Genomic DNA, 17,168 nt, shown 5'->3' with positions numbered 1-17,168 from the left:
TCTGTAAGTCTGCTTATAGAGTCTGCTTTGGATTCAGCTGCTGGATATTAAGAGAAAGTGGGCTTTACATCATCTCTTCCTGCCCTTGTACCTCTCCGAAGGCAGGTCTGCTGCTGTCTTGAAAGATATTGTCTTGTCTCCTACCCCAGTAATCCCTAGCTGTGATCGGTGATGTGTTGTTAAAAACAATTATTACATAATCAATCAGAGGATTAGTCCAAGTGGCCTCATAAACCGTCTTCATCATTTTATTATTGTGTCTGACCTTCAATTGTAACTTCACTTCTGAGCCCTGCTCAGTATCCATAATCCAGTGCTCTCCCATAATGTGCAAAAATTTGTTAGTCTGAAATATACTCATTGGTTGACCATTCCCAACTCGGAGTTAGGAAATAGCTTTCGCCTTCTCCTAAATGGCTGACTGTTTCTCCTGGGATTACAATCTCTTCTCCTGTTGTAGACTTTTCCTGCCAACCTGAAAAAAATCTAATAGATGGTATTTTATGCTGGGAATATAAACTCCACATCTAAGCACTTTTTTACACGCATATTTACACACGGTATTGATGCTCAAGTTTCTTGTACCGTCTGGGAAGGTGCAGCATGTCCAGGTGATAAAGATCTCTGGCTACAAGCCTTTGAAACAACATGGAGGAACCTGTGTCACGCTTGGGAATTGGGGATGGGGGAGAAAATTCTGTGTAATTGGAAGTGGTTATCTGAAATAACTGAATGTAATTATATTTGTGACTACTGATTATTTTTGACAGTTACATTTAGTATGCTACTCAAATTGTGAAATTCTGGAGCATATTATATCAGGTTTCCACAACTGTCGAAAAATGTATCGCCCATCTCACTGACCACACACTTTAGAGAATGACCAGCAATCACTCTCCAGGAGACTCGAGCTCTTCTCTTAACTGCTTCCCATGTCTGTCTGTCTGTCTTTCTGTTTTCTCTCTCTCTCCCCCCCCTCCAACCCCCAACACCTCTTGGGGATTTTCCTCCCTATTGACCTGCAAATTACCACAACTAACAGAAAGTATGTATTTGCTGCAATTTTTGTTCTGTCCGCAATTCAGCAACAATACTTCTGCAGTTTTTGCAATTTTGATACAGCCATAGATCTAACAAAGAATAGATCATGATACTCTTGTTTACCTTGTGATTTTATTCAGCAGGTCAGGCAGCTCCATAGAAATGAACAAACATTTCAGGGCGAGACCCATCTTCAGGAAGAAGACTGTTCGTTCATTTCCATGGATGCTGACTAAGCTGCTGAGTTCCTCCAGCATTTTGGAACATGGCCGAAATTTGTGTTTATGACTTTATTGTTTTTTTCTAAACAATTTTCCTTTCTTTTCAGTAAACTTCAGAATATCTGAGTGTGAATTCCAAGAGGTTGGAAAAGTATGGACACCGCAGAACTATGTTTGCACATCAGCATCTAGAGATAATATTGATAATTTCATGTTTATTTGTATATATTTATATTGATACTTTTTAAATAAATTAAATATTAGAAGTTGTGCTCAAGTTTTTTTGTGGATTATTGAGAACTCTCCTTACTTTTGTGAGCTTGGTGTAATCATTTTCCTTTAAAATTTCAATTTATTTTAATTGTGAACATTTTTCTTATTTAAACTATATAAATACTTTGTTTGTTGTGGTTTTAGTTTTTAAAAAAAACTCTAATGCACAAACAAGAGAAAATCTGCAGATGCTGGCGATCCGAGCAACACACACAAAATGCTGGAGGAACTCAGCAGGCCAGGCAGCATCTATGAAAAGAGTACAGTCAATGCTTTGGCCTGAAGTGTCGACTGTACTCTTTTCCACAGATGCTGCTTGGCCTGCTGGGTTCCTCCAGCATTTTGTGAGTGTTGTCTGTGATGCACAAATTATATTTCCTAAGATTACACTTAAAATAGTTAAAAATACTGCTGATGATAAAAAAAACCACTGAAACTTGTAAGTGGCACAAATATGCTGTGTACATAATATAGATTTCACATGACCAATTAAAGTGCTCTTTTCTGAACTAAAGATTTTTTTTTAAGAAATAATATTTGCAGCCTTTTCTGCTTTAGAAGAAGTTTTGTAGTTGAATTTTTCTTGACACTAAAGATGCTAGATTAACTATGCTAGATCTATGAAAATTAACATCTCACATATCATCTTTATTCAATCAATCAAACAATACAATTTCAATAAATGGCCATCACCATTTCATAACCAATCATAGGTAAGTGCTATTTATTTAGGAAGCCATTTATTATAGGCAGTTCAACATATTGTTAGATAGATTTTAAATTAGTTCCTTAAACACACAAAACAATTTTACAATCGGGTGCCAGTACGATAGTAAATTTTAAGGCTTTTCAACATGTATACTTCTACCCAAAAGATGTATCCTAATTTCGAGGCCTTACTGAAGATCTACAAATGAATGAAATAGTAGAAACTGTATAATGATTAGTTCACTTGGACAGAAGCTAATTTTAAAGGTGGATTTTGTACCTGGTGCAATATTTTCTAATCTAAATCTCGATAATTCAAAGTGCACTGAAAATTTAAAAATCTTTTGTGCTAAATTACATTCTAAAAGTTACTATTAAACTGAAAACAAGTATTAGAATATTCTAATAAGTATACATCAGCAATTTAAAACTTGTTTATTTGATGAAGTTTCAGGAAACTGACGGTGACCTACTGAATAAGTAGAGACTCACTTTCAAGGACTCTATAACTCAATATTATTTATTTACCTTTTTATTATTTGCAGGGTTTGTCTTTTACTCATTGGTTGTTTTTCAGTCTTTGTTATTTATAGATTTTCATAAATCATGTTGTATTTATTTACTTTCCTGTAAGTGCCCACAAGAAATCTAATCTCATATGGTGACAGATATGTACTTTGATAATAAACTTACTTTGAACAGCTGTCCAAAAAAGGACCATGACAGCTGTAAAGTTGTAACACAATTATTTGTTAGTCTTAGGGATAAATTAATGTTTGGCCATGAAATAATTTTATAGATTGAGCACAACTGCTGAATGCTTAGTATATGCCAATCTGCATGTATATCATTTTCCTTTCCGTAACTTGAGTTACTTTGTGCCAGGCTCTGTCAGATTTTACCTCCTGGGAGATGAGCCAGGGTCTAACCAATCCATTGTATCTGAAGTAAACGACTTGAAGGGAGAAGTTGTTACTTAGAGCTTGATTACCAGCCAGAATCAGTGATCTTGTTTCCATATAATTGTGGTGCAGAGCCTAAATGTATAATATAATAGTCATAATCATAGTCATACTTTATGGATCCCAGGGGAAATTGGTTTTCGTTACAGTTGCACCATAAATAATAAATAGTAATAGAACCATAAATAGTTTAATAGTAATATGTAAATTATGCCAGTAAATTATGAAATAAGTCCAGGACCAGCCTATTGGCTCAGGGTGTCTGACCCTCCAAGGGAGGAGTTGTAAAGTTTGACGGCCACAGGCAGGAATGACTTCCTATGACGCTCTGTGTTGCATCGCGGTGGAATGAGTCTCTGGCTGAATGTACTCCTGTGCCCACCCAATACATTATGTAGTGGATGGGAGACATTGACCAAGATGGCATGCAACTTGGACAGCATCCTCTTTTCAGACACCACCGTGAGAGAGTCCAGTTCCATCCCCACAACATCACTGGCCTTACGAATGAGTTTGTTGATTCTGTTGGTGTCTACTACCCTCAGCCTGCTGCCCCAGCACACAACAGCAAACATGATAGCACTGGCCACCAGACTCGTAGAACATCCTCAACGTCGTCCGGCAGATGCTAAAGGACCTCAGTCTCCTCAGGAAATAGAGATGGCTCTGACCCTTCTTGTAGACCGCCTCAGTGTTCTTTGACCAGTACAGTTTATTGTCAATGCGTATCCCCAGGTATCTGTAATCCTCCACCATGTCCACACTGACCCCCTGGATTAAAACAGGGGTCACCGGTACCTTAGCTCTCCTCAGGTCCACCACCAGCTCCTCAGTCTTTTTCACGTTAAGCTGCAGATAATTTTGCTCACACCATGTGACAAAGTTTCCTACCGTAGCCTTGTACTCGACCGCATCTCCCTTGCTGATACACCCAACCATGGCAGAGTCATCCGAAAACTTCTGAAGATGCCAAGGCTCTGTGCAGTAGTTGAAGTCCGAGGTGTAGATGGTGAAGAGAAAGGGAGACAAAATACCAAAGCTAAACCTGATCTTAACCTCCTAGGATACAGGCGTTTTCTTCTTTTTTTTCTCTCCAAAAATATACTTCCTTCAGAAATATTACAAAATAAAGTTATTTACATAGAAAAACAATTCGTTGACCCTGAGTCCTTATTCAATAAATAAAATTATTTACAATAAAATTATGCGTTGACTCTCAGTCCATACTCAAGTGAAAGATGTTTACAATTCGTTGATTCTCAAACCTTAGTCAAGAATTAAGACTTATTTACAGGTACCAATTGCATCCCTTTGGGTCGCAGTGAAAGCCGCCGGTTCCTTGTCAGGTGTTGTTTGCCATTTTCCCCATGGCAACCAGATCGCATCACACCGTCGTGTTCCTGTCGTCTTCCGCACTAACAAATTAATTCCTGAGGCTTAATATATATTGAAGACCTAAAATGCGATCCTGTGAGCCTTAAAATAGTTTAATCGAATTTTTAAAAATAACCTGTTAATTACTGAGAAGTTGGAGAAAGTGATTTAGCTGAAATATTTGTAATCCTCCCCGTCCTTGACGTCAACAGCGTGCGCCCGGAGCGGCGGAGGAGGCCGCGCTCGCGCTGAAGCATGGCGTCGTCGTCCAAGCTGGAGGAGCTGGAATTAACCCGCGAAGAGGTGGACCGCTTCTCTAAAGCGCTGAAAGATGAAAAGTTCAGAAAAATGTTATCCGACTATGCGGAGGAAATCTCTAAACCGGAAAATAAGAAGAAATACGAAGAGGAAATAACCCAGCTGGAGCGAGAAAGAGGAGTGGATGTAAAGTTTGTGCACCCCATCCCGGGCCATGTCCTGAAGACCAGCGTTAACGGTGACAAAAAATGTTTCATCAACGTCTGCAGCAATGATCTGATAAATAAACCCACTTGCGAACCGGCAAAGGGCAACGACGGGGCACTGGGGCAACAGTGGTCTCTGCCCTACAGCCTCACGCCTGGGAGGGAAGATCTGGCTGCAGAGGGTAAAAAATATCTGATTTATGATGTGGTGTTTCACCCGGACACTCTGTACATGGCTGACAGGAATAAGAAGTTTAGAAAAATGGTGGATGAAATTTCACTGGACGCGATAGAGAAGCAACTAAATGCAAAGCTGGATTTGAGAAACGTTAAAACTTTGAAAATAAAATATAAGGGGTTGCCCCACTCTGCTGTTATTCGCAAACCACTTCCTGGTGGCCCTAAGGAAATTCCAGAAGAAGACAGTCCTTTAAGGTTCCCTTATCCCTACGAGCTTCCAAAATCAGAAAAGACCACTCGAAGCGATATCAAGAATAAAAGTACGACTGAGATATCAAACGCCTTTGGAAAGGATCAGAATAAGAAAATGCAGGACAACAAATTTACCCAACCTAAATACTCCATTGTTTACCGATCATCTTTTGACTTGCAAGATTATCGATATGCCCGCGATGCTGTCCCTAGTACCAGACCTAAAGAACTTGTGGTGACTATCGACCTTCCTCTGCTTAATTCTGTCGAGAATGCTAGTTTGGATGTGACCGAAAAATTGTTATGTTTGGAGTCGCAGAAACCAGCTTATAAACTTGATTTGACCCTCCCATACCCGGTAGATGAAAATCAGGGGTCGGCTAAATTTAACAAATCCAAGAGACAGCTTGTGGTTACTTTGCCAGTTGTTCCTGCAAAGCAAGTCCTAGAACTGGGAAAATCCCACGATAGTGACTTTGAGCCGGCAGGGAAGGACAGTGAATCCATGGAGAATACTGACGAGTCAGTACTGATACCAGAAATGAATAAATTTGAAGGAGATTCCCAAGAGAAATATGGACAAAATGATACAGCTTGTATAAATTATGAAGATGGGTGTAAGGATTTTAATTGGGAGCAATCTCAAACTAATGAACACCTTGGATTCAGCCACATTACAGCATCCATCACATCAAGTGTGAAAGTAACTACTACTATTTCAAGTAATCACTTTCTGAAACCAAATGATGTGATTGTTTCTCCCCAGATTGTCTCAGAAGTGGATTCAGAAGGACAGAAGAACCTCCCTGAGGAAGGTGCAGTAACTTCTAATGATAAAAGTTATGTGGCTCAGGAAAGGCATTGCAATAGTACAATAGATGGACAAGTAACTGAGCACCCACAAGTAAATTCATCTGAAAATACCAAATCCTGCTCGGAAGACTCTTTAAAGGAAAATGAAGCTGTGTGTCCAGATTTCCATTACCATCAGAATGAAAACTCGGTTACATTTATACTGCAAGTGAGAAATATCAATGAAAATAGTTTGAAATCTGTTCTTCATACCCACAATTATAACATGACTTTTGGAACAACACACTCAGATGCCTTATATTCGTTGATTATTCAGTTTCCATCTGAACATCAGTTGGACACCAGAGAAAGCATACTGAACATATCAAAAGACAATGCCGCAGTGGTGTTAATGAAGTCATCGGAGAGCCGAGGTTCCTGGCAAAGCTTTTGTGCTGGAAGTACACACAACTCCTTGCAGGTAACCTTGCCAACCCAAAATATCATCTGTCATGAAAACATGGCTCTACATTCATTCTTTTGCTTTCCCTCTTTAGTCTTTAAAGTGATCTGACTTTTTTCTTAGAATATTTACGGAAAACATTTTAAATCAACTTGAGTTGGGTATTTTTGGGGACAAGCTAGTAGTTGGGTTATGAAAAGATGAATTTCGCTTTCCAGTACCTAAACATAAAATATTAAAAAATGAGTTGATGGCGATAATGCACAGTTTACTTTTAAAAAACAATGTGTTTTGGAGGTGTTATTTGATCAGAGTCTAGTAATATGGTAAATTTATTCTTGCAGTTATTTTGACATATCTAATTGATAATTAGTATTTATAAAAATAGATCCCCCAGATATTAAATTTGTCTTTTAGAGTCTAGAATCTGGACCAGATAGCTAGGATTCAGCATTGTTTTCATAGTATTGTAGAGGAATCCAAAGACAGAGAAGTCAATATTGGAATGAGAAAACAGTGTTGCTTATATAACTTGTGACAATAGATGTAAAGATTTCATTTGGGAGCAATCACAGACCAGTGAACAACTTGAACTGAGCTACATTGCAACATTTGTTGTGTCGGATGTTAAAATAACTGCATCAATTTCAAATAATCATTGCACTGAGGGAGACATTGGATTGCGTAGAGTGAAAGAGAGTTTAAAAAAAAGCTAGTGGGGCAAGTTGGCACATTTTGCACATCATGGTTCCCTGGGAGACGTTAGATTGCCTAGTGGGAGAGGGAATTTTTTTAAAAAAGCAAGCGGGCAGTTGATATATTTTGAACACCACAGTTCCAGGGAGACGTTGGACTGCGCATAATTAGGCAGCTGGCAAAATCCAATAAAAAGTTACGTTTAAGTGGAGTGTTAGAGTGGGGAGTCGAGGTTTTTGCTCAGCGAGGAGAGGCGTAGACCATAAGATTTTTTCATTAATTATTCTTATTGCACATTTAGAGCGGTGGGGATGCGAGGCAGGATAGTGGAATGCTCTTGCAGGATGTGGGAAGTCAGGGAGATGACCAGTGTTCCTGCCGACTACACCTGTGTGAAGTGCAACCAGCTACAGCTTCTAACACTCCGCATTAAGGAGTTGGTGCTGGAATTGGATGAACCCTGATCATTTGGGAGGCTGATGGGTTGATAGAACATACAAATAACATGAATTGAGGCATTTTATATTCCAGAAAAAACTTACACATTTCATTGAACACCACACACTGAACACAAAGCGTGCCAAAAACTCTAATAATTATGTCATCACATTAGACCCACCTCTTAAAGTGAACCCCAACTCCATGTCACTGGTTGTAAATTATGTGCTTATCCACCAATTGTATTATCCTACAGTTACACTGAAGATGCAGGTCACAAGTAACTGGGTGACCATCAGGATGGGCAGCCAGTGCAGAGTATCCCTGTGGCTGTTCCCCTCAACTACAGGTATACCGCTTTGGGGATGACCCAGCAGAGGAAGGCCACAGCAGTCAGATCTCTGGCAGTGATTCTGGCTCTGTAGCTCAGACAGGAAGTGGGGAGAAGAGGCGAGCTGTCGTGATGGGGGATTTGTTGATCAGGAGAACAGAGAGGCGATTTTCCCAGGTGCTAGAGTCAGCGACATCTCTGATCAAGTCCACAGCATTCTTCAGTGGGAGAGTGAGCAGCCAGAGGTTGTGGTCAATGTCAGCACCGATGACATGGGTAGGAGGAGTGAAGCGATCCTGCAAAGTGAGTTCAGGGAATTGGGTGCTAAGTTAAAGGACAGGATTGCTATCCATGCCACATGCCAGTGAGGCTAGAAATAGGAAGATCGTACAGTTTAACATGTGGCTAAGAGGATAGTGCAGGAGGGAGGGCTTCAGATTTTTGGATCATTGAGTTCAATAATAATACTGCATTGAGTGCAATAATAATAGGGTTGTTGTGATGGGTGATTTTAACTTTCCTGATATTGACTGGTATCACCTTAGAGCACAGGGTTTAGATGCAGTGGAGTTTGTTAGGTGTGTTCAGGAAGGTTTCTTGATGCAATATGTAGATAAGCCAACTAGAGGAGAGGCTGTACTTGATCCGGTGTTGGGAAATGAACCTGGTCAGGTGTCAGATCTGTCGGTGGGAGAGCACTTTTGAGGTAGTGACCATTACTCTATCTCCTTTACCATAGCGTTGGAGAGGGACAGCAGCAGACAATTTGGGAAAACATTTAATTGGGGTAGTGGAAAATATGATGCTATTAGGCAGGAACTTGGGAACATAAACTGGGAGCAGATGTTCTCAGGGAAATGCACGGCAGAAATGTGGCAAATGTTCCAGGAGTATTTGGATGCCATTCTGCAGGGAAAGGATGGTAGGATAAAAGAACCATGGTGTACAAAGGATGTAGAAAAGCTAGTTAAGAAGAAAGGAAAGGCTTACGAAAGGTTCAAGTAACCAGGTACTGTCAGAGCTCTAGAAAATTACAAGGGTGCCAGGAAGGAGCTCAAGAATGAAATTAGGAGAGCTAGAAAGGGGCATGAGAAGGCCTTGCTGAGCAGGATTAAGGAAAACCCCAAAGTGTGTGAAGAGCAAGAGGATGATCCGTGTGAGAATAGGGCCAATCAGGTGTGATAGTGGGAACATGTGCATGAAGTCAGAGGAGGTAGCCAAGATACTTAATGAATATTTTGCTTCAGTATTCACCAGTAAAAAGGACCTTGGCAATTGTAGGGATGACTTACAGCGGACTGAAATGCTTCAGTCTATAGGCATTAAGAAAGAGGATGTGCTGGAGCTTTTGAAAGGTATTAAGTTAGATAAGTTACTGGGACCAGACGAGATGCACCCCAAGCTGCTGTGGGAAGTGAGGGAGGAAATTGCTGAGCCTCTGGTGATGACCTTTGCATCATCAATAGGGACTGGAGAAGTACAGGGGATTGGAAGGTGTTCAAGAAAGGGAGTAGAGATAACCCAGAAAATTATAGACCAGTGAGTCTTACTTCAGTGTTGGAGAAGATTCTGAGAGGGAGGATTTATGAGCATTTGGAGAGACATAATCTGATTAAGGATAGTCAGCATGGCTTTGTCAAGGGCAGGTCATGCCTTACGAACTTGATTGAATTCCTTGAGGATGTAATAAAACACATTGATGAAGGTAGAGTAGTGGATGCAGTGTATATGGATTTCAGTAAGGCATTTGATAAGGTTCCCCTTTCATTCAGAAAGTAAGACGGCATGGGATCCAAGGAGACGTTGCTTTGTTGATCCAGAATTGGCTTGCCCACAGAAGGCAAAGGGTGGTTTTAGGTGGTTCGTATCCTGCATGGAAGTCAGTGACCAGTGGTGTTCCTCAGGGTTCTGTTCTAGGACCCCTCTCTTGTGATTTTTATAAACGACCTGAATGAGGAAGTGGAAGGGTGGGTTATAAGTTTGTTGATGACAAAAGTTGGGGGTGTTGTGGATCGTCTGGAGGATCGTCAGGGGTTACAGCACAACATCGATAGGATGCAGAACTGGGCTAGGAAGTGGCAGAAGGATTTCAACCCAGATTAAGTGTGAAGTTGTTCATTTTGGTAGGTCAAATTTGAAGACAGAATATAATATTAATGGTAAGACTCTTGGCAGTGTGGAGGATCAGCGAGATCTTGGAGTCCGTGTCCACAGGACGCTCAGAGTTGCTGCGCAGGTTGACACTGTTGTTAAGAAAGCCTATGGTGTGATGGCCTTCATTAACTGTGGGATTGAGTTCAAGACCCATGAGGTAATGTTGAAGCTATATAAGACCTCAGTTAGACCCCACTTTGAGTACTGTGTTCAGTTCTGGTCACTTCATTACAGGAAGGAAATATAAATATAGATACTGTAAATAGAGTGCAGAGGAGATTTACAAGGATGTTGCCTGGATTGGAGAGCATGCCTTATGAGAATAGGTTGAGTGATCTTGGCCTTTTCTCCTTGAAGCGATAGAGGATAAGAAGTGACCTGGTAGAGGTCTATATGAGAGGCATTGATCGTGTGCATAGCCAGAGGCTTTTCCCAGGGCTGAAGTAGCTAACACGAGTGGGCATAGTTTTAAAGTGCTTGGAAGTAGCTACAAGGAAGATGTCAAAGGTAAATTTTTCCACACAGTTGTGGATGCGTGAAATGCACTACCAGCAACGGTGGTAGAGGCGGTTACAATAGAGTCTTTTAAGAGACTCTTAGATGGGTACATGGAGCTTAGAAAGATAGAGGGCTATGCAGTAGGGAAATTCTAGGCAGTTTCTAGAGTAGGTTACATGGTTGGCACAACATTGTGGGCCGAAGGACCTGTGATGTGCTATAGATTTCTCTGTTCTATGTTCTATTCTAGTATCTTTCCTGTAATACCATGGGCTCTTATCTTGTTAAGCAGCTTCATGTGCGGCATCTTGTCAAAGGCTGTCTGAAAATCCAAGTAAGCTACATCCACTGACCCTCCTTTGTCTATCCTGCCTGTTATTCCCTCAAAGAATTCCAACAGATTTGTCAGGTAAGACTTCTCCTTCAGGAAACCATGCTGACTTTGACTGATATTTATCATGTGCCTCCAAGTATCCTGAAACCTCATCTTTAATAATAGGCTCTGACATCATCCTAACCACTTAACTCGCCAGCTGGCCTATCCCTATTGGCTAGCTTACCTTCATATTTCATCTTTTCTGTCCTTATGGCTTTTTTTAGTTGTGTTCTGTTGGTTGTTAAAAGCTTCCTAATCCTCTAACTTCCCACTAATTTTTGTTATATTCTTTTTTCCTCTTATGCTGTCCCTTGTCAGTCACGGTTTTCACAAACTCACTTTAAAATACTTCTTCTTTGGGATTTATCTATTCTGCACCTTCTCAATTGCCCCAGAATCTCCAGCCATTACTGTTCTGCCATAAACCCTGCTAGTGTCCCTTTTCAGTCAACTTTGACAAGCTCCTATCATGCTTCTATAATTTCCTTTACTCTACTGTAGTACTGACACATCTGACTCTACCTTCACCTTCTCAAACAGCAGGGTGAGTTCTGTCCTATTATGATCACTCCCTCCTTAGGGGTTCCTTTATATTGAGCATTGAGTTTGCCTGTACGGAGTACAATTATATATCTAATGGTTGTATTCATCAACTACAGCCATGAGAGACCAAAACCGTTTTCGTTTAGTCATTGGTTATACAGGACTCACTCTGGACTTTATAATGGTACTATGAATTCAGTAGTCTCTCGGAAGCTAATTGTGTTGTACTTGAGTCATTGAGGACAAACAAGAGAAAATTGCAAATGCTGGAAATCAAAGTAATACACACAAGGTGCTGGAGAAACTCAGCAGGCCAGGCAGCATCTATGGAAAAGAGTAAACAGTTAACGTTTCGGGCTGAGATCCTTCGTCAGGGCAGATGAAGGATCTCGGCCCGAAACATTGACTGTTCACTCTTTTCCATTGATGCTGCTTGGCTTGCTGAGTTCCTCCAGCGTTAAGTCATAAAGGTTTGTTTCAGAAGAATTATTTTGTAACATCAAATGTATATTTAAGTACCTGTGCCTTTGTCAGATGTTCTCTGTTAATCATGTGAACATGAATTGTTCTTTTTGTTTAGCACAAGTTGTTTGTAACTTCAGAAAATGCTGAACAATTCCTGAGTACTTCCTTAAAGAAAACAGACCCTGCTGATCCAACTGAAAAATGTTCGGCAGAGTTGAGAGTGTCAGAAGTCTGTGAAAGTGGTCTGGTTATTTACTCAAAGGTAAGCTATGTAGAACTACAGAAAGAAAACCAGCATTTATTAATCTATACTCTTAAACATGAGGAAGTATTTATACTCTTGCTATCCATCCATTGTGAGAAACTTTACAGAAAGCCTTTGGAAATTATTATCACAGAGCAGAAATAGATTGCCCCATTTAAAGTTCAGCGGAGGTTGTTCTACCTCCAGCACTCTCCATTCTTAAATAACTTTTTCGCACTGTTTCAGTTTTGCTGAAAGTTGATTCCTGGTTGTCTTTATATCTCATTTATGTGCCCATTATTTTTGTGTACAACTGCACTGTCATTTTTAGGTAACTTCATTGCTGAGCTTGTTAGAGTTGAACCTGGACGTATACTCATCAACATCCAGGCAGATGTTGTTTCAAAGATTGTGATTAGGAGCCAGTTTTCTTACTTTGACCCAGGGTTTGCAGGTGTGTTTTACCACTTGGCTGATCACATTTAGCACAGCGTAACCTAACTTGGGCTCTTACGGTTTCGCATTAATCATATTTTTTTCTTATTAATTCCATTTCTGGACGCCAAAGCTTTCTCAAAATATTTGACATTTAACTCATATTAGCTTCATGCCTTGTCATCCATGGTAATTTGACTTTCTGTATAGAAAATAAAAATAATTGTTACTGAAAGTATAAAACAGGTCATGTGAAATTGCTTAAAAATTGGGTATTTTCTATTTTTGTAAAATAGCAAAAGTTCTAATTAAGAAAATGATGATCCAGAATTTATGGTCAGCAGTGAAGTGATTGCACTGCCACAGGTGCCCACAAAGATTTGTGATCCATGTGATGTGGATTCATTCTTCTTTACATCAATTACTGTCAGGAATAAGTTCATGGGGCTGTATGGCCCCAACAACAATGAGGTGTTCAGGAAGACTTAGAAGACAATCACATTGATAAGTTCTTATTGTTAGCAAACTAGAAAGTAAAAAGCAATTATTTTTATTTCAGGTTTTCTGCTATTTTACTGTAAACTATAAGAAAAGAGTATTCATGTCAGATGAAGTCGGAAAGGAAATAGTAACTTAAAATATCGTATTTCTTTTGAAACACATATTCTTAAGGGGCTTTGCAGGGTAGATATAGAGCTGTTCTTTCCTTGGCAATGATGTCTCAGTCCTAAGAAGAGAGCTTGGCCACTTAAAGAGAGAAATGAGAAACAATTTCTTCAGCTAAAGGATGGTGAATCTATGGAATTCATTGCCTAAGAGGGCGTTGGAGGCCCAGTCCCTGAGTGTATTTAAGGCCAGGAATAGTATCTTTTGAGATTTTAAGGTAATCAAAGAAGGCATATGGGGTAAGTGTATTTGCATTACGGTCTGGTATGGCAACTTGAATGCGCAGGAATGTAAGAGGCTATAGGGAATTGTGTATTCTGCCCAGAAACCATTGTGGCTACATCCCTCCCCACCACTGGTAATATCTACAGGAGGTGCTGCCTCAAGAAGGCAACATTTTCATCTAAGATCTCCACTACCTGAGCCATGCCATCTTTTTACAGTTGCCATTAAGCAGTAGATACAGAAACTTAAGCCCCATGCCACTAGGTTAAAGAACAACTATTTCCCTTCAACCATTCAGTTCTTGAACCATATGGCAAATTCCTAGTCATGACCATTTAGCAACACTGTGAACACCTTGACCACTTTGCACTAAAATGGACATCTGTTGTAATTGTGTTTTCTTGTAAAAATTGTGTACAATTTGTTTAATTTTTAAATTTATGTTTTACTTTTGAATGCTGCTGATAACATGCTCTGTGCAAGGTCTTGGAGGCTATTGATTAGTTTTTGGGGTGAAGATGGTATTGAACGCTGAGTTGTAGTCGATAAAGAGCATCTTGACGTATACATCTTTGCTGTCCAGATGTTCCAGTACTGCTGATGTCATCTTGTTCTCAGAAACTTTTGGTCTGTGTTGGAAGACCTTTTAGAAATGAGTCCCATTTCCCTGCTTTTAATCCACTTCAAACAGATTTTACCTTTTCTAGTCTATGATCAGTTCTGTTTTCAAAGATCCAGCTGACTCTTCTAGCTTTTCTAATAGCACACTTTAGATTTGTATTAAGCTTGTGTTCTTGGCAATGCATTTGTGCAGTTTACAATTGTCATCTTATAATCGTTGACTAGTTGTAAACTGCATTATTTCTAAAACTGTCCTCAAAGCCAAAGGATACAAGTTGTAAAAAGCAATATGATACCAGCTACTAAGGAACAATTACATAAAGTCATAGAAAAGTACAGCACAGAAGCAGGCTTTTTGGCCCAACTAGTCCGTGCTGAACCATTTAAACTGCCTAGTCCCATCAACCTGCATCTGAACAATAGCCATCCTACTGTCCCTGTACCTATCTAGACTTCTCTTAAACATTGCGCTGGCAGCTTGTTCCACACTCTCATAACTCTCTGAGTTAAGAAATTTCACCTCATGTTCTCCTTAAACTTTTCATCTTTCATTCCTAACCTATGACCTCTAATTGTAGTCCCACCCAACCTCAGTGGAAAAAGCCTGCTTATATTTACCCTATCTGTACCCCTCATAATTTTGCATTACTTCTATCAAGTATCTCCTCAATCTTCTACGTTCCAAGGAAATAAAGCCCTAACCTATTGAATCATTCCATATGACTCAGGCCTCCAGTCCAATGAACAGCCTTGTAAATTTTCTCTGCACTCTCTTTCAACTTTATTTACATCATGTAGGTAGGTGACCAAAACTACACACAATACTCCAAATAAGGCCTCAACAATGTCTTATACAACTTCAATATAACATAACATCTCATCTCCTGTTATCACTACTTTGAGTTGTGAAGGCCAATGTGCTAGAAGCTTTCTTTACAACCCTTTCAACCTGTGATGCCACCTTACTAAATTATGGAGCTGTATTCCCAGACCCCTTTGTTCTATAGGAGTCGTCAGTGCCTTACCATTCACTATGTAAGACCTACCCTACTTGGTCCTATGGAATTGCAACACCTCACTCTTGTCTGCACTAAATTCCATCTGTCATTTATCAGCCCATTTTACCAGCTGGTCCAGATCTCACTGCAAGCTCGGACAGTCTTCCTCACAGTCCACTGCACCCCTAGTTTTGGTGTCATCCACAATTTGCTGTTCAACTTAGCCACATTATCATCCAGATCATTGATGTAGATGACAAACAGCAATGCTCTCAGCGCCAATCCCTGCTGCACTCCACTAGACACAGGCCTCCGGTTAGAGAAGCAACCATCTACTACCACTCTCTGGCTTCTCCCGCAAAGCCAATGTCTAATCCAATTTACTACCTCATCTTGAATGTACACTAAAATATACTACATCTGTCCTTTCATCAGCAATAAAACAGTGCCTTGTAAATTTGAAATGGATCAGTGGTGATATTTGAAACAAGTTTAACTACTATTTTAAAATACAAATTCAGATAAATATTCTGGTTTTGTAGTTTCAGCAGCAAGAGGAGGATGAAATCATCTCTCATGCATGTGATCTGAATCACAGTACAGCTGGCATTACTCCATCAAACCTTCAGCAACGTGGAGAAGAAATGGGCTTGACTGAATCTATTGCAAGTGATAAAAAGGCAGAGAGGGACCCATCATTGTCAGATGATGGTGTTGAATTTGTATCCAATCAACAAGATGAACTGGTTATCCTGTCAGAGAATTGTGATAATTCTGTACATTTACACAATTCATCAGAAGGAACAAGGGTAATTTTGAAGCCTGGAGTGGACCAGGTATCTGAAAGTGGCTGCATGAATCCCATTGATGGGAATAAGCTTGTTAGTGAAATTGAAGTTGAAAGTCAGTCACCCTCAGAGCTTGGTGTACTGCAAGCAGAGGATCCAATATCTGTGAATGATGAGTCCTCAGCCAGTTCTGTGTGTGCAAAAAGGGAGGGCGTTGATAATGAGTTTCTTGATGAAGATGACCTTCCAGCTGATCAAATGAATGACAATCATTCAGAGTTTGTTAAAGGAACAGCTTCATTCCAAGTTCTGGAGGAAATTGATCATGCTGATAAAAGTGTGAAGGTTATTTGTGACCATACAACACATTCTGCATTCACCTTTCAGAATACTGAACTTTATCAGTTAGATTAAAGAAAAACTTCTATTTATAAATGTATGGTGTTATTGTACAATAAAATGTAAGTTTGTTTAGAATTGTAATGTGTGTTATTTTAAAATTCAGAAGGATGAATTAGAGATTTATTTCTTAAATCACATAAAATTTATGATGCAAAAGGAGACCACTTGGCCCATCTTGTCTGTGTTAGATAAGAAATAACTACCCAGCTTAATCCCATCTTCCAGCCCCCTATCCATGGCTCTGTAGGTCACAACTTGTAATGCTCCATCCAAGTACTTTTTAATGTAGTGAAAGTCCTTCCAGCAGACCCCTGCCACGTCTAAGCAAAAAAAAATTCTTCATCTGATGGTGAAAGATCTTTCTACCAAATGCCCACTGGTTTGTCGAGTTAGACTGCATGAAAATGAGTCCTTTGGCCCACTGAGTCCAAACCAAGCACCCATTTACACAAATCCCAGATTCCATCATCCACGCAGGCAGAACCAAGGTTTACACCAAGCAACTAACCTATCAACACACGTATCTTTGCATGTAAAAGGAAACCAGAGTGAAACCCA

General features: G+C 39.9%; 2 protein-coding genes across 2 annotated transcripts in view; both read left to right on the top strand.

Annotated features, from left to right (window-relative positions):
- pole2 (polymerase (DNA directed), epsilon 2) overlaps nucleotides 1-1,525 on the top strand; it is a 47,547-nt gene extending 46,022 nt beyond the window's left edge. The window contains exon 19 of the mRNA XM_063047205.1: nucleotides 1,370-1,525. Coding sequence (XP_062903275.1) covers nucleotides 1,370-1,388 — 19 coding nt within the window. The 3' untranslated portion in view covers nucleotides 1,389-1,525. The remainder of the gene's footprint in view (nucleotides 1-1,369) is intronic.
- Nucleotides 1,526-4,823: 3,298 nt separating this feature from the next.
- dnaaf2 (dynein axonemal assembly factor 2) lies at nucleotides 4,824-16,638 on the top strand. The gene is made up of 3 exons (XM_063063650.1): nucleotides 4,824-6,748; nucleotides 12,347-12,493; nucleotides 15,963-16,638. Exons 1-3 carry the CDS (start codon nucleotides 4,835-4,837, stop codon nucleotides 16,620-16,622), a joined length of 2,721 nt encoding a protein of 906 aa, XP_062919720.1. The 5' UTR covers nucleotides 4,824-4,834; the 3' UTR covers nucleotides 16,623-16,638.
- Nucleotides 16,639-17,168: the final 530 nt, after the last annotated feature.

The sequence above is a fragment of the Mobula hypostoma genome, chromosome 1 (assembly GCF_963921235.1).
Source record: "Mobula hypostoma chromosome 1, sMobHyp1.1, whole genome shotgun sequence".
Lineage (NCBI taxonomy): Eukaryota > Metazoa > Chordata > Chondrichthyes > Myliobatiformes > Myliobatidae > Mobula > Mobula hypostoma.
The sequence above is the reverse complement of the archived record's forward strand: the minus strand, read 5'-3'. Positions and strand labels throughout refer to the sequence as shown.

Coding starts and splice junctions, on each gene's coding strand:
- dnaaf2 (XM_063063650.1), top strand. CDS start 4,835: ATGGCGTCGTCGTCCAAGCTGGAGGAGCTGGAATTAACCCGCGAAGAG. Junction 6,749..12,346: donor GTACACACAACTCCTTGCAG/GTAACCTTGCCA, acceptor CTTTTTGTTTAG/CACAAGTTGTTTGTAACTTC. Junction 12,494..15,962: donor GTCTGGTTATTTACTCAAAG/GTAAGCTATGTA, acceptor CTGGTTTTGTAG/TTTCAGCAGCAAGAGGAGGA.